The sequence below is a fragment of the Alexandromys fortis genome, unplaced genomic scaffold (assembly GCF_014885135.2).
Source record: "Alexandromys fortis isolate MF-2015 unplaced genomic scaffold, M_Fortis_MF-2015_v1.1 scaffold_94, whole genome shotgun sequence".
NCBI classification, from domain to species: Eukaryota; Metazoa; Chordata; class Mammalia; order Rodentia; family Cricetidae; genus Alexandromys; species Alexandromys fortis.
The window spans coordinates 740547-758926 of record NW_026067979.1 but is presented as its reverse complement, the minus strand read 5'-3'; the positions used below and the strand labels follow the sequence as shown (position 1 = coordinate 758926).

General features: G+C 42.9%; 1 protein-coding gene across 2 annotated transcripts in view; it reads right to left on the bottom strand.

Annotated features, from left to right (window-relative positions):
- Spire1 (spire type actin nucleation factor 1) overlaps window positions 1-8915 on the bottom strand; it is a 120791-nt gene extending 111876 nt beyond the window's left edge. For both annotated transcript variants that reach the window (XM_050157892.1, XM_050157893.1), the window contains exon 1: window positions 8430-8915. In XM_050157892.1, coding sequence (XP_050013849.1) covers window positions 8430-8718 — 289 coding nt within the window. In that variant the 5' untranslated portion in view covers window positions 8719-8915. The remainder of the gene's footprint in view (window positions 1-8429) is intronic.
- Between the last annotated feature and the right edge of the window lie 9465 nt (window positions 8916-18380).

Sequence of the window (18380 nt, the reverse complement as noted above, 5' to 3'; positions counted from 1 at the left end):
CTGTATGAACTACAATGACCTCAAACTTAGAGATCAACCTGGCCTCTGAAAAGTTTTTTTTTTAATTTACATTTCTTCAATTTTTCCACCACTGTCCTTTTCCTATGCCAGTGTTTACATGTCACATATCGCATATCATTTATTTGTCATGGCTCCCAGGTCTATTCAAACCTTTTTGGTTGAGACTAGGTGCTATGTAGTCCTCACTAGTCCAAAACTCACTAAGTAGACCAGGCTGGCGTCCATCTCAGAGACCTGCCTCCCCATACCTCCAAAAGTCTAGGATTAAAGGCATATGCCACCATGCCCTGCCTTGACACCTTTTGAAGAATCATTACAGTGTGTGGATGAGTATGAAAGAAACTGCGGGTGGTCCATGTGGCACAGAATTCTAGGAAGTCAGAAGACAACTTTGTGCAGTTGGCTCTCTCTGCCACTATGTGAGTTCCAGGGATCAAACTCAGACCTTTGGGCTTGTCAGCAGGTGCACTACCACTGAGCCACCTCACCAGCCCTCATTTCACCTTACCATTTTGAAACAGACAGTATTTATACAGTCACCTACATGCCCCAGAATGGTTTTGGCTTTAAACGTTTGTGAGGTAGGCTAGAGGGATGATGGTTCAGTGGTTATGAGCACAAGCTGCTCTTTCAGAGCACCTGGGTTCAATTCCCAGCACCCATGTGGTGGCTCACAACTACATGTATCTCCAGTTCCAGGGAAACCAACACCCTTTACTGGACTCCATGGGTACGACCTGCATGTGGTGCATAGACAAAATACCCATACACGTAAAATAAAAATAACTCAAGTTTGCGAGGTACAATCACTTTGGAAAACTTTTACAGTATCTACTATAATACCGAACACACAACTAAGGAGCAACTGCCCTTTCAGGAATGTTACATCTTTTCACCAAAAGACATGTTCAATAGCAGCATTATTCATGCTATTGGCTATCTGAATCTCAAATGTCAATGCAGCATGGAACGAATAAACACCATGGCCACAAAGGAATGTGACACTAAAATATGAACCAACTACATACTGGTTGTTCAACTAATATCCCACAACTTTGCTCTCATATGCAGAATTCAGATGACAAAACACCCCACACACATACATATATAAATAAAAGACAATAAAACAGGAAGTATTTGTGGGGCTAAGGGGAGTAGTAGAGGGGACACAGGAGAAAAATGGGTTCTAAATATAAGCAAAGTACAATGATAGATATGATATACATGAAAATACACATGAAACCCATTATTTTGTAAGCTAAGAATAATTTAAAAGAAGGGAAAGTAGTTTTTCATCTTGCAAATCTCCTGGAAGGATCAAGATGACATTACATAGAACAATCTAGATAAATATAAAATTATATAAAAATACTGTCTTGACAAGAAAAAAATACTGTTTTATGGCGTTTTAAAATATGAACTAGCTGAAAAGTGGTGGCGTACACCTTTAATCCCAGCACTCGAGAGGCAGAAGCAGGCGGATCTCTGTAAGTTCAAGCACAGCCTGGTCTACAAAGTGAGTTCCAGGATAGGCTCCAAAGCTACAGGGAAACCATCTTGAAAAAGAAAAAAAAATCAAAAATCAGTAAGACAATTAATATAGAAGAGATGCAAAACAGAAAAGTTTAAAAATTCAAATTTTAGTAATCAAACTAAATGAAAACAAATCTGAACTAAAATTAAAGACTAAGGTTTCGAGATGGTAGGGTTCTTAGCGGCAGAGTGAATGCCAACAGGCACACAGGACTGGACATAACATTCGTAACAATACTCAAAAAAAAAAACCTCAACACTTTTAATTATATGTATTTTTTAAGTGTCATTCTTAAACAATCATAAAGAAAGGTAAAATTATCTTTAAGAGCAAAAACAACTTGGTAAACACTGTCTTGACCAAGTACCAGAACTAAAATCACTGCTCCACGGGATGTCATGTGCCCAGATATGACGTAAGAAGATGAGACCTTCACTATCCTGGTATTCTTTTTTTTTTTTTTTTTTGGTTTTTCGAGACAGGGTTTCTCTGTGGCTTTGGAGCCTGTCCTGGAACTAGCTCTGTAGACCAGGCTGGTCTCGAACTCACAGAGATCCGCCTGCCTCTGCCTCCCGAGTGCTGGGATTAAAGGCGTGCGCCACCACCGCCCGGCTATTCTGGTATTCTTCCACTCAAACCTACAGTCCTGTCTAGCCACAAAAACACAAGCGAAGACAAGATGCGAAGAACTTCCACAGACTGGAGAGACAGGGACATGGTATGTAAATACAAGATGCACTTCCTGTTCGCTACTGGTGGCTTTTTCTTGTTCATTTTGGGTTTAGGACTCTCGCTAAGTAACCCTGGCTGGTCTGCAACTTGCTATGTAGATGGGATGGTCTTGAACTAGAGCTCCACTGACCTCTACCTCCGGAGAACTGGGATTAAAGGTGTGTACCTGCCCTACCCGAAACATGGAGCTTTCATGTACAGATGCAGGAGACAGAGGGGACCTGTTTCTATGCTATAGAAGCTGTGACACAGAATGTTTCTGATGTGACAAATAAGCAGGGTGACTGACTGGTCTGCTGTGTTCTATTCTCTCTGGGCATGTTCTCTCAATCTCTAACTATATAGCCCAGGCTATTCTTGAACCTTTGGCAATCCTCCTGTCTCACTCTCTGGGATGCTGGGATTTCAGATATGTGAGTCACCATGCATGCAGAGTTTACGTCACCTATCAACATACAATCACTGGTAAATTTATGTTTTTTTTTCTGTTCAGTGAAAACTCTTAAGCTAATAATTTTTTAACCAGTTCAAACTTAAGTATCAATATTTGAACATGATGAAACTATTTACATCCTTTCGCATAGGGAGAAATTTCTTCCCAGAACGCTGTGACTCTTCCCAGACAATCCAACACAGTAAGTATTTGAGGAGTAAATTGAAGTTGAAAGTGACACCAATTTTACCCAATCAGGTTTCACTTTGCAAATGAGCATCTGAACCTTCCCAGTACCAGGAAAGAGACTAGAGGAGTAGGAGGCTTGACATTTCAGCAGTATTAACTTTAGGGTGACTCGCCACTGTATTTATATTTTGTTTCTTCTTACAACTATCCATGTTTAAACTGCGCCGGAAACCAGAATACTACTGGCACATAATGTAAACTGAAGATATGTTTGTTAAACTGAACTAGTTCTGACACAAGCAACAAAGATGACTCTTTCTTACTCTTGTAATCAATAATGGATTTTGGCAGTCCGCAATTCCACCACTGACTCCCAGACATCTACCCTGGACTCATACACATATACTCTTACACAGACAGCTGATAGAGATCAAGCTATGAACACTCAAGAAACACAGCAAGAGTGGACTGAAATATTTTGAAGCCCGTTTTGAGTGTGTCCACCTTTTCCACAAACACTGTTTCTTTAGAATCAAAGAGACCACTCTGCTCTCATTAGCGTCAACCTCCTGAGAAGCCTGACTGATCCCATCCTCTTTTCACATCCCAAACAAAGCCTGAATGTGCTCTATACCAAAACCATCCTCAAGGGATTCCCTCATTCGAATGCGCACAAGCCTCCATTGTTGCTCCCAGGAAATCTATCTAGCTACCTCCCTTCAGGTTATTTAAAATCAAAAAGGGGCCACAATTTCTAAAATGTTCTTTATACATCTAAAACGAAAGGGATGTCAAGATTTTGGAGCCAAAGTTGAAATAGCTGAGTGCTATTTAATGGGTATTTAAATCCCGAAAGGCTGATGGGACCAGGCAGGAGTCTCCTCTCTAATATGGCACTATGAGCATGTCTGTGACAGCTCAGACGAGTAACACTTTCATCACAGGAAGAGCCAGGCTGTCCCCAAATCTCACCACCTGCAACTTTCTTTTATTTTTAGAACAACTCAGCAAAATAAAATTCTGTTTACTGCTGGACATTGTTTCCACATATACATCAAACAGACCAAAAAATAAACAACCCAAACTGCATAGGCAAAGGGGATAAAAGAAACCTTTTATGTCTGGGTTTTTTTTAAACTATCTCATACAAACCAACTACTTAGTACAGTGAAGTAAATATACAAAACAGTTACTGGAATGCTTGGAGTAAGACTGGAGTTTGTTGTTTACAAAGTTTTTCCTTTCCTTTCAGATCGTAATGACCATGGTTACAGCACAAGTAAAGTCAGAAGTAGAACAGGGAACACTCTACTGTCCTCAGTCCCAAACTAAATCAGAAAAGCACACAAGGGGCTCTTTCTCCTGGTGAGATTCAGTGGAGCAATACTGGTAGACAAGACAGCAGCACCCACAGTGGCAGGTGAAGGACTCTGACAGCCACAATGTGGGCATCACCCAGCAACTGCTAACAGCACTTCTCAGCCAGAACTACTGTGCACGTATGAACCGACCTTTTTTTTTTCTTTTTGTTTTTAAGATTTAGTTACTTATTATGTATATAGTATTCTGCTTGCATGCATGCCTGCATGACAGAAGACACCATAGTTGGTTTTGAGCCACCATGTGGCTGTTGGGAATTGAACTCAGAACCTCTGGAAGAGCAGCCAGTGCTCTTAACCTTTGAACCATCTCTCCAGCCCTGTCTGAAGACCTTTTATTTTTTAATTAATTTTTCTTAAATGTATTTATTTTATGTGTATGAATGTTTTGCTGGCATGCATATATATGCATATGCACTGTGGGTGTGTGTTACACTTGGAGGTCAGGAGAGGGCATCAGATCCCCTGAAACAGGAGTTTTAAATGGTTCTGAGCCCCCAAGGTAGGTACTGGGAATAGAACCCAGGTCCTCTGCAAGAACAAGTGCTCTAAGTCCCTAAGTCATCTCTCCAGTACCCAGTCCAAAGATTGCCTAGGATCTAAAGATCTTTTATTGTCAAATGCTATGGCACACACCTTTAATTACAGGATTTGAGAGACAGAGACGTAAGGATCTTTGTAAGTTCAAGGCCAGCATGGTCTTTATAGGGAGTTCCAGGACAGCCAAAGCTACATAGAGAGAGCTTATCTCAAAATAAATAAATTAGTATCTCTTATTGTCACAGTGGAAAACCAGGTTTACTGTCCACCAGTGGCAGCATCCTGGGACATTGCAGAGAGAAATAAGGCACACAAGACAGTCCACAACAGGAGATTATTTGGCTCAAAATAGCAATGGTGTTGAGATTAGGAAACATCTGTCCTCGACATCTGTCTCAATTTTTAGTGAAGACTTACAGCAACTGGACAAAAGACACTACGGTGGTGTGAGAGGACCACGAGACGGGGGAGAATGAATCTGTTATCATTTTACATATTACTGAACACACTGCCTGGATTTTAAAAAGAGAGAGATTGAATCCCCACAGCATCCTAGACACTGGAAGACTCGGGGACTTTCAGCAGGAATGGAGGGGAGTCAAACAAAATGTGTCACTTCACAAAGCTGTGACACTTAGACCTGGGCTTGAGTCAGAGAGGTCACCAGTCTGACTTGGAACACGCCACTGGACTTCTCAAAACCTCGACTTGGAAAATAAATGAGCTGGGATGAAGCTCATGGCTGTAATCCCAGCACTTGGGGAGCAGGAGGACTGTCACAAATTAAAGGTCAGTCTGGGCTATTCAAGGTAAGTGACAGGCCTAAAGTAGGGTATGGTGGCTCTAGCCTTTTATCCCAGCAGAAGCAGGCAAGTCTCTGAGTACAAGGCCACCCAAGGCTACATAGTGAGACAAAATAAAACAAAAGATAAAAAAAAAAAGCAAGCAAGCAAGCAGTGTTTTATTACTGCCCAGTCTGATTCCCCTCAATGTGTACTCAATAAACTTGCTTCATTTCTAAAAACCCAAAACAAAAACAAAACAAAAAACCTTGGGCTAGAGAGAAGGTTCAATGGTAAAGAGCTCTAGAGGACCCGGGAATCCCGGCACCCACAGGGCTGCTCACAGCCGCCTGCAACTCCAGCTCCAGGGGATCTGGTACCCTCACAGATATGCATGTGTAGACAAAATATCAATGCACATAAAAATAAATAAACTAGAAAAAAAAGGCTTACAGAAATTTATCCAGTACCAAGCTACTAATCATTGTTCTTTCCCTAAGAATCTGGGGCAGGTGACCAATAGTCATTACTAATCACTTATTAAAAACAAGATTTAAAGCTGGACCTGATAGCACACATCTATATCCCAGCACTTGGACTTGGGATGAAGTAGGCAGGAAGGTCATGAGTTCAAGGCCAGTCCGTTTCACAAACTGTTGAGACCTATCAAGGCTATAGGAGACCCTGTCTTAAACAAGAATCAAGAATGAATGTTTAAAGACATGTATTTTCCACAGCCAAGGACCTACTCTTAAACTCCAGGAGGAAATAAACTAATAGAACAACATTTGAAATTGGATAACCTTATCTGGACAATGGTGGCACATGCTTTTAATCCCAGCACTAAAGAGGCAGAGGCAGGAGGATCTCTGTGAGTCCAATGCCAGCCTTGTCTACAGAGAGTTCCAGGACAGGCCCCAAAGCTACAGAGAAACCCTGTCTCAGGAAAAAGAAAAAAGAAAAAAGAAAGGAAGGAAGGAAGGAAGGAAGGAAGGAAGGAAGGAAGGAAGGAAGGAAGGAAGGAAGGAAAGAAAATGGCAGCCCAAATATTTTTTACCAAAATCTTTTTTCATGCAATGTATTTTATTCTGTTCTTTCCTTTTTCATCTCTAACTATTTTAACCAAGAGGCCCTGAGACCCTCCTGATTATCAACTACACAGGTCAGGTTCCTTTGTATCTGGGAGCAGAGATCATGGACTGGAATAGGAGAAAGTAGGTAGTTATAAATCCATTACAAAGTAGGGTGTGATGGCCCATGTCAATGGGTGGTGAAGGCAGAAGAACCAAGAGTCCGAGAACAGCTTCAGCCTGAGTACAGGAGACTTAGTGCCCCACAAAAAAATGCAAAAATAAAAATAAAATAGAGGCCCGATGAGATGGCTCAGGGAGTAAAGAGCTTGCCTCACAAGCCTGGCAACCCAAGTTTGCCCTCCAGAACCCGCGCCAGGATGCAGACCCCTGACCTGCACATGGATGGTGGCAAGTGTCCCTCCTCACACCACACACACGGTGATAAGTAAAAATTTGGAAGTAAGTTTTGAAAAACTCATTATAGTTCCTGGGAACATCTATTTACTATTTTCTCTGAAGGGAGCTATAGCCATATCAGTGACGCAAAAACTAAATCATCTCAGTCTTCCAACAAGATTTATGAGAAATCACCCCAAAGAATCTATCAGTCTGATAAACATTTCTGGGATCAAGCTCCTCAACAGTTCTTGATACACCATACAACCAGGACTGTTCTTTCAATACAACCAAAGATTCTTCTCAAGTGAGGTCGCACACACTCCGTCCTCTTCAAACAGTTCGGGATGAAAACAAAGCCTCGTTGTTTGGAGAAAATTATCTTTTCATGGCATCTTCTAAATAAATTGCAACTGACTTTGCCATCTGCTATGGCCAAGTCTAAAATCAAGCAACAGATCAAATAAATTTTGAAAGGAAGAAAAAAGGGATTCAAAAGAATCATTAAAAAGCAAGCTTTAAATATCATTCAAGATACATGTGTATCAAAACATCACAAGGTATTCCGAAAATAGTGCAACATTGAGGTTTTTAATACATCACAAGGCTGGCTTTAAATAAATTAATAAAGCTATACTTACTTTAACTAAAAAAAAATGAGAGCACATTCTAGTAGGACTGATAATCCTGAATTTGGAAAGATCTTCACTAAATGTCATTTTACACACTAGTCTAATTACATTTTCTACCTTAAGCATTTTGACACTTCCATCAACTTTCTAAAGGAGAAGGTGGATTGTTTTGCTATGTTTTTAATAGACTTGCTTCTCAAAGAATGAATTAGATAGAGCAGGATAGGGGAAACCTATTACCAGTGTTGCCATCAATAAAGCATGTGAGTAAGCTCCTGGTAATGTGTCACTGTTTAGGTGACAAGTCATGAAGAATGTACCCGTACTAACTAAAAGCAATTTTATCTGAACAGCCTGTTTAATTTTTTTTTAAATAAGCCTGTACTTTTCATCCCAACCCATTTTCACACTCAGTACCTAGAGTCGTCATTTTTTCTAATCCTCCCCAAAACAACAGGATTTTCGGGGCTCAGCGGCTTCCCTGGCATTCCCAAGGACTCGTGACAAATTCAAAACACGGTACGAGGGGATTGCTCATTCTCGAAGATGTAATCTTCCTGACAGGACCTCCCGCGCAGCCACCGGTAAACAGCCGAGGCCGGCGGACACGCACACAGCGTCCCCGGAGCCCGGGTCCCGCAGCCCCGCCCGCTCGCCCGCCCTCCCGGGGCCACCCGCCGGTTCCCGCTCGGCCGGGGGTGTCGAGCCGCGTCCTCACCGGAGGCGGGGGGCGGCTCTCCTTCTTCGCGGGCGGCGGGCGCCAGGGTGACGGCCCCGTCCCTCCAGACGCGGATCTGCGCGGCCGAGCGCACGCGGCGGTGGGGCTGGCGGCGGGCGGCGGCGGCGCGCAGGGAGCCGCAGCACTGGAAGCACACGGCCCACGCCTGCTCCTCGTTGATGGGCTGGTTGTAGAGCCGCAGGATCTCCTCCAGGCTCAGCGCGTCCCGGGAGTCCCCCGTCGCGCCGAGCTGCGGCGTCTCGCCGCCCGGGCTGGAGGGCTGCGCCATGCGGCCCACGTCGCTGCGCGGCCGGCGCTCGGCTGGCCGCGTCTCCTCAGCGCCCGAGCATCGTCTCCGCGAGCCGCCGCCTCCGCATCTCCGAGCCGCCGCCGCCCAGGCCGGCCGCGCGCCGCCGCGGGGACTAGGCGGGGACGCCGCTGCGCTCGGCGCTGACCAGCACGCCGCCCGCCGGTAGCGCGGCGATGGCGTCCGCTCGCCCCGCCCCGCCCCGCCTCGCCCCGCCCCTCCTCGCCTCGCCTTGGGGGCGCGCGGCCGAGATCTGCCCGAAGCCTGGGGACGTCGTCCCCGGTGCTGAGAGACGCGCGGCAGAGCGCCGAGCGCCGAGCGCGACCGGGGGGCGTTGCCCCCGCAGTGAGTGACGTGCGGCGAGGGGCGACGGCTCGGTCGCGGCCGGGGCTGTGGGTCCCGCTGGTTCCGGCTGCCAAATCGCTGTCACTCGGTTCGCCTCGCCTCAGCTCGCTCGTAGTCTGTTTAAGAACTTGAATTCAATCTGGGGCGATTTACTGAAAAGAAACGGTCACGTGAATCGCCCTCGCCTCTGGCTGCCTGGGACCCCGCTTTGACCTCCCCTTGGCCCCTCGACCACTCGACACTTTGCTCATTTGCAGAATTAATTTTTAGATATATTTATCTATGTATTTATTTGGAAACAGTCTCCCCGGGTAACCCAGACTGGCCTTGAACTCGCTATTCTTCAGCTTTGGCTTCTTTTCTTTCTTTCTTCTTTTTTTTTTTCTTTCTTTCTTTCTTTTTTTTTTTTTAGTTTGTAGATCAGGCTGACCTCGAACTCAACAGAGATTCACCTGCCTCTGCCTCCCGAGTGCTGGGATTAAAGGGGTGTGCCACCACCACCCTGCTCAGCCTTGGCTTGTTAACTGAGATTGCGAGGTGTGCACCACCACATCGGGCTTGGGTTTCTCGTGTTTGGGAATTCTCTCCAGTCACACACGTTCGGTGTTCAGGGTGAGGGCAGCGATCTTAGGCTTGCCTCCCCGAATTCTCCCATCAGGGCCTGGGGTGCGGTGCACAGCGCTCAGAGGTTCGTTAAAGCAGCCTTTTAGAATGTTACAACAGCCTTCCTGAGGTAGTCCCCCATTAACCGTGCTCATTAGCAGTTAACAGCCCAGCCTGTCATATGACTAGGAATTGGTGTCAAGAGACAAAACTGAGGGTAGTTATCCATAGAACGGTAGGGACCTCCCTGAACCCGTTTAAGTGTGCAATAGAACAGGCAATTCTTAAGCAATATGTCCATCCATTGGTAGATGGTTTTGGTTGGTAGTGTGCCACCCATGCTAGTTTTCCAGATCCCTAGGGTTGTAGCATCAACCAAGTAAGAAAATCATAGTAGGTACCATTTGTGTGGAATGCGGGAAACTGCACGCTACGGCTAATCTTATACTCGAAACATAATGGTTTGGTCATGAGTAAGATGCCACCATGCAGACAGCAGGAATTGAAAGAAAAAGTCATTAAGGGTAAGAAATGGAGACGCCATCAAGGGGAAAAGCTCCATAGGCACCTTTCGTTTTCACTCCAAGAGAGGTAAAACAAAGCCTTCCAGTAGAATCACTTAATTATTGGTTCATAATCTCCAACGTAAAAACGCAGTATTTAGGGCCAGCGAGATGGCTTAGCGGGTGAGAGGACTTTGCTGCCAAGCCCGACAGACCAGGAAGCTACAGGAGAGAACCCAGTCCAAGATGCCAGTCCCTGAACTCGATGTGCATGTGTGCACACACAATGCACACAAAAACATGTTTAAAAAATTAATGTAGCATTTCTGTGTGACAAAACTCTGAGGCAAAGCCTCTTTCCTGGTTTGTGAGACTAATGCATAGTAATACTAGAGTTACTATGATATATTATGTAATAACGTTAATATGCTAATAATCCCAAATCTTGCTATTTTAAAAGTCTGGACTCTGTGTGGCTTTTGAAAATACAGAAGAGCTTAAAATTCTTCAAACAATGCAGGGAAACAAATGGGCCACTCTTATGGACAACATCGCCACCTTCTGACCGAACGGAGTATTGCTGCCCGCTGCCCACGAGCCAGTTTTGTCCTTTGCCTGACCCACTCAGAACACCCCGAATGGATTGATCAAAGGAGTCCATGAGCCATTCACTCAAATACGGCAGTAAACATACATTTAAATAATATAGCAATGGGGGGGAGGAAAGAGGTGGAAATGAGCAAAAATTTTGTTAAAACCCAAATTTTAGAATTTTTAAATTATTTATTTTTATTTTATAAGTGCTTTTGCTTGTATGTATGTCTGTGTGAGGGTGTTGGATCCTGGACTTACAGACAGTTACGAGCTGCAATGTGGGTACTGAGAATTAAACCTAGGTCTTCTGGAAGAGCATAGTCAGTGCTCTGAACCACTGAGCCATCTCTCCAGCCCGTAGAATTAGAATTTTTTTTTTTATGTAACCCAGGCTGACTTCTAATACGCTCTGTTGCCAAGGACAAACTCTTGACTGCACACCCGTGCTGGGTTTCTGCGGGCCCAAACCCAGGGCTCCTGCATGCTAGGCAATAAATACCTCTAACAGCTCAGCTTGACCCACAACCCCCTTGTGGAATATGTTTTAAATCTTGTGAAAGCTGATTTGCAACCCTAGGATTGTGTTCATTTCCTGGGTAATAATTTAAAGTATAAACATTTTGAAAGGGAAAATACCATGAATCACAAAGAGGGATTTGAGTTTGGTTTTGTTAAGGACAAATTCTGATATGTAATATAAAGTAAATGTTCTGCCTTTTGTGAGCAGACATGTAATTAAGTTGAAAGAAGATGACAGCTAGAACACTGACATGCCTTCTCTACACAGACGGAGTAGGAGGAAAATCCTTAAAACCGTGTCCATATTCTAGAACATATCAACTCAGGTTGTAACTGAACACTGGACACTTTCTGTACAGAGATCTTCAGTATGTTTTGCGGTTCTGATGAGCCCCTCATTCACCATCATGAGGTTCTCTTTTTTTTTATTTATTTTATTTATTATGTATACAATATTCTGTCTGTGTGTATGCCTGCAGGCCGGAAGAGGGCACCAGACCTCTTTACAGATGGTTGTGAGCCACCATGTGGTTGCTGGGAATTGAACTCAGGACTTTTGGAAGAGCAGGCAATGCTCTTAACCACTGAGCCATCTCTCCAGCCCCATGAGGTTCTCTTGTGAGTGACTGCTAGCTTCTACATGCTCCTCGTGGAGGCCCTAAAACCCTGTGCCATCATGGGCAGCTTTCTGCTTCTTATTTTCAACTCAATCTCAAAAGGTCCAAATACCTTTATGTTTATTTCACTCTAGTTGCTAGCATTTCTTTTTTACTCTGTAATTTGGGTTTCTAAAAGTGACTTTATAAACTTCAAATGTTCAAACAACCCAATCCAACATTTAAGATATCTTCAAAGCATCAGGACACCAGTAAAAAAAAATGGCATATGCAACTCTGAAAATGATCTTAGTTTTTCCTTGATTTTTTTTTATGTTTATTTTAAAAATAGAATCCTTGAGAGTTTTTCTTAGATTAACTTATCACTTTTGTAGAATAGATGTACTTCATGCTTGATGCTCTGGACACGATGCAGGCTGGGCTGCTCCGAAGCCTTTGGGGAGCATGGCCTCTCTGTGCAGCCCCGACTTATCCCAGATACTCCCAGACAAATGCTGCTAAGAGGCACATTCACCTGGAAAAGTACACCAAAAGGGGAAAAAAATATAACAGTGGGTTTTTTTTCATCTTGTAACCTCAGCGTCCAATGCCAATCATTATATTCCACATATTGTAGTGACTTTTAATGCTGCCTTTCCCCGGTCATAAAAACTAAAGGGGTAGTTATTATCCCTGTCTAACAAGTGGGAAGAGACCGTCACAGGGCAAACTGGAGGGCTGGTAAGTGAAAGGGGGGGAGTGGAGTCCAGGCTTCCTGACCAGCTTCTTTTCTCTGGGGCCGACACTCATCCCTCCTCCTATCAAATCTACGCCAATAGGAAACCATTATAATTGTTTAAACTTGATATTTCAAAACACTAACTGAAACCCCCAAAATGAGGCCATCCTTCCTTGATTAGTCTTTGTAAATTAATTGGCACTTAGGGCTCATCACCATAGTCATCTCCCACAGTAACTGCCTTCCACATGATCGACTTGGTCCCATTCCTATAAAAACAATTATGAATTATCATAAAGGCTAATTTACAGTTTAGAACTAATATCTTGGGCTGGACAGACAGCTCAGCAGTTAAGAGCACTTGTTGCTATTGCAGAGGACCTAACTTTAATCCCAGTAACTACACCTCTGGCCTCTACCTGCATGTGTACATATGTGCACACACACACACACACACACACACACAAATATACATATACAGACACACAAAAAATACACATACAGATACACCAATACAAATACCAACCAAATGATTGGACTCTCTTCTATGCATACTTTAGAAGATAAATGTGCCACTTAAATAAATTTTTTTTGACAATCTCATTCTGTAGCTCAGACCTACCTGAAACTTCTGTAGTTCAAGATAGCAACCCTCCTTTCCCAACCTTTGGAGTGCTGTGATTATGTCTAAGCCACCATATCTGACTAAAGACCTCTTCTCAAGCCTGGCACGGTGGCACATAACTTTAATTCCAGGTGGATTAAAGGCAAGTCGATCTCTGGGAGTTCAAGGCCAGCCAGGTCTACATTGCTAGCGCCAGAACAGCCAGGGCTACATAGAAAAACCCTGTCTTAAAAAAAAAAAAATAGACATTCTCAAAATAGTTAATGCTGAAAATACTTTTTATAAAGGATCTGGGGCTGAGCGTACTTATCATGTTACAGAACATTCACCCATCAGAAAATAAAGGCAGTAGTGAAGGAAAAGAAAAAAACGGGTGAGAAGGGCTGAAGAGATGGCTCAGTGGTTAAGAGCACTGACTGCTCTTCCAGAGGACCCAGCAGCGCCCACATGGCAGCTCACAGTTGTCTGTGACACCAAGATCTTACACCCTCATACAGACATATATACATGCAGACAAAACACCAAAGCACATAAAGTGAAAATAAATAAATTAGAAAAAAAGAGGGGTGAGGCAGAAAAAAAGAAATAGACCATGGGGGTGCACATATGTAATCCCAGCTCAGGAGAAGCTGAGGCAGGAGGATCTCAAGTTTGAGAGCAATCTGAGCTGCATAGCAAGATTCTATCTTGAGGAAGGAGATATCACAGTGGGGCTCACAGGACACATGGACACCGAAAACCTCAAAATAAAATGGTAGCAAAGGTGGAATAAAAGAACAAAATAGGCATTAGACAAAAATAAAAAGTAAAATGGCAGACCTAAGCACAACTACATCAGTAAAAATGAATATAATATATAATAATGAATGTGTTTTCCTCGGGGGGGTTATTAGGAATTTAATACAAACCCTTACACGTGTAAAGCATGTGATCTACCTATGAATCCAAGTCTGAATGTATCTAAAGTCCCATTAAGACACATAGACTTTCAACTGGCTTTAAAAAAAGATTCAGTTATATGTCATCTGTTTAAGATACATTTTAGATTCAAAGACACGGATCAGTTTAAAGTTTAAGAATGGAAGAGGCTATGGTCATGAAAACAACAAAAACAACATTCCCCGAAGTGACCCACACATTCCAAGTGACTTTCTCTTCTCTACCTGCCCTCCCCATCAGCTTGGTTTTTTTTTAATATAAATTGAAAATCTGGTTCTAAAATTTTTGTTTGTTTGATTTTTGTTTTTCGAGACAGGATTTCTCTGTAGCTTTGGAGTCTGTCCTGGAACTCGCTCTGTAGACCAGGCTGGACTCAAATTCACAGAGATCTGCCTGTCTCTGCCTCCCGAGTGTTAGGATTAAAGGTGTGCGCACACCACCTCTCAGCTTGGTTCTAAAATTTATATGGAATCTCAAGATACCTAGAATAATCTGAGTGGTCTTGGAAAAAGAACAAGATTGTGAATCTACACTTTTCCAAGCCCAGAACTTTAAAGAAACAGTAATAAAAATGTATATGCGCAGCCAGGCAGTGGTGGCGCACGCCTTTAATCCCAGCACTCAGGAGGCAGAGGCAGGCAGATCTCTGTGAGTTGGGGCTAACCTGGTCTACAAGAACTAGTGCCAGGACAGCCAGGAGTGTAACACAGAGAAACCCTATCTTGAAAAACAGAAACAAAAAAAGTGTGTGTGCTGGGGGTGTAGCTCCGTAGGTAAAGTGCAGGCATGAGGCTTTGGGTTTGATTTCCACTACTACATAAAATGGACTGTGGTAGCACATGTCTGTAATCCTGGGACTCGGGAGGCTGAGTCCGGAGGACCAGAAATTCAGTCACCCTCGGCTACCAGAATGAATTTAATGCCAACCTGGTTTATGTGAGACACTGCCTCAAAAAATAACTGTCACAAACTGGGCATGGTGGTATGCCTGTAATCCTAGCACTTGGGACTGAAGCAACTTCCAAGCCAGTCTGGTTTAGTTAATGAGTCCCAGGCCAATAGTGCTACATAAATGAGATTGCTTTTATATTTCTAAGTTGTGATATTAGCATAACAGGAAGAGAAGTGCGACTTAAGAAAAAAATGTGTGCATCTATGGTCAAATAATTTTTTTTGTTGATTTTTTTTGTTTGTTTTTCAAGACAGGCTGTGGGAGCTCCTTTAAGATACCAGCCCACTTGGGTGTGGTCTCATATACTATAAATGCAGCTGCAAAGCGAGCTCCTGCTTTCTTGCTTCTGGCTGCTAGACTCTGTTCCTGTTCCCTGTTCGTGCAGAGGATTGTGATCTAGGACAGTGATCTGTAAATCTCCCCTAAATACATAACCCTTTATTATATGTAATTCTGAACTAGTGTGGGATCCTTTTGTAACTTCAACCATCAAAGGCAGGGTTTCTCTGTGTAACAGCCCTGACTGTCTGGAAACTCCCTTTGTAGACCAGGCTGGCCTCGAACTCACAGAGATCCACCTGCCTCTGCCTCCCAAGTGCTGGTATTGAAGGTGTGCACCACCACTACCCAGCTAAGGGGGAAACTTCCTAAAACAAATAGTGCCATTGCACTTGTACCCTCAACCCACACCTTATACAGTTCACTGAAAACTTATAGCTGAGAAGAGAACGTGTATCTGTGCAGCTATAGATTTGACAACAGATTCTTCAGAGAATTATATTGCTTTTTGTAAACATTAAAGCATTTTGTACTGGGGACACTCTCATCTGACCTGAGGGCACATCATGGACATAGTACACATGCAGACAAGCAGGCATACACACATACACAAAGATAATTCTATAAAGTCGATACTTCATTTGGCTCAAACTTTTTGTTAAGTCATATGAAAATGGGCTCCAAATGTATTCATCATATGTCAACTATAAATCAAATATAATTATAAGGCACATACCAACAAAATCTCAGAAGAAAATACTAAAACTCCAATATACAAAAGTGTTTAGAGTTGGGCAGTGATGGTGCATGCCTTTAATCCTAGCAATCAAGAGGCAGAGGCAGGTGGATCTTTGTGAGTTCTAGGACTGCCTGGTCTACAAAGTAAGTTCCAGGACAGCCAGGGCTACACACAGAAACCCTTTATCAAAAACAAAACAAAAAAGCATTTATTATGCATGAACTTGTGATTTAACTGTACTATATTAACAGTATGTTTAAAAAAAACTTCAGAGGGGCTGGAGAGATGGCTCAGTGGTTAAGAGCATTGCCTGCTCTTCCAAAGGTCCTGAGTTCAATTCCCAGCAACCACATGGTGGCTCACAACCATCTGTAATGAGGCCTGCAGGAAGAATACTGTATACATAATAAACAAATAAATAAATATTAAAAAAAAACTTCAGAACATGATGTCTTCTACTTTATATATTTAGCTATTTTAAGATAGTCTAGAAAATCTATCAGGTAACAACTATTGGAGAGTATATTACTTTCATTGTTACAAAGATTAGGGCCATGTTAAAAATACAACTAATTTCTGTATTTATCTACTTAAAATGTGAAATTGTTATCTTAGAGTCAATGAAAAAAAGATCAATTTAAACCAATTTTTTTGTTGTTTTGTCTTTTAGTTCCTGGCAGGCATGAGACTAGAATGGGTTTCTCAGTTTACATAATTGAAGGTTCATAACTAGTATCTTCGGATTTTTAGGTTTCAGAGAATTGCGAGCTCAAGGTCATCCTTTGCTACACAGTGAGTTAGAGTCCACACCGCTTCAAAAAAAAAACCTTAGTAACAACTTTCTTTTCAAATATAAGCCTGCACTTGAACTCAAACTTTAATAGGCAGTAAAAATGTGGACCTCAGGGGCTGGAGGGTTGACATGTGAAATAAACAGAAATACATGATTAATTTTTTTTTTTTCAAGACAGGGCTTCTCTCTGGCTGTCCTTGAACCAGCTCTGTAGACCGTAGACCGGGCTGCCTGCGTCTTGCTTCCCAAGTGCTGGAATTAAAAGAATGCACCATTGCCACTCAGCTCCCAGTTTTAGAAGGTAAAACTTATTGCTGGGTGTGGTCATGAACAGCTGTAATTCTAGCACTTGGGAGACTGAATCAGGAGGATTGCCTTGAGTTTGAGGCCAGCAACAGCTATATAAAAAGACCCTGTATCAGAAAATTGAAAAGAGCTGGGTGGTGGTGGTGGAGTCAGAGGCAGGTGGATCTCTGAGTGCCAGGACAACACACAGAAACCCTATTTAAAAAACAACAAAACAAAACAAGACCCAAAGAAACACACTAATGGTTGGCTGGTATCACAGGATCTGGAATCACAGCCTAGGAGGCAAGCCTTCAGGCAAACCTGTGAGCAGTTAGGGAAAGGGCTTGGATCCCTCTCTTTCTTGACTGTGATTGCTACGCAAGCCGCTGCTTCAAGTTCTACCACTATGATTGAGTGCAACCTTTCTCCCTAAGTTGCTTTTGCCAAGGCACTTTATCCCAGGGACAGGAAAGGTAACTAAGACACAACACACAAAATTAGCACAAGCATTCTACTGATCAATGATTTTACCATATAACCATCTCCTTTTAAAATGTGCATTGGTATTTTGCCAGCAAGCCTGCCTGTCTTTATGAGAGAGAGAGAGAGAGAGAGAGAGAGAGAGAGAGAGAGAGAGAGAGAGAGAGAGAGAGAGAGAGAGAAGAAACAGAAGGGGGAAATGGGAGAAGTGAAGTGGGGAGGGGCAGAAGCTTCCTCTTTGAGAGGGAAAGGGAAGCTGAAGACCAGCCTGTCTCAGGGGACAGGGGAGGGAGTGGGCATGGTTTGTCTCTTAAAGAGACAGAACAGATGATTACAATGAGGGTACGGGGAATTTAACTCAGGTCCTCTGGAAGAGCAGCCAGTGCGCTTAAACAGTCTCTTATTAAGTAAAAAAAAATTTTATTATAGAATTTATAGCAAAGCATGCTGAAATAAATGTATTAATATATAGGAAGGCAAAAGGCCCAACCTAATGGTAAAACAGCTTTGATTTTAATACATTACAAGCAATTTTCTGTTGATGGCTTCATGTGTAATTTTGGTAACAGATTAATTCTTTAAAGTCATGTCAGTTTTATAAGAGGTAAAAGGGAAGAATATTTTTAGACTACTAAAATTAAGGTAAAGTC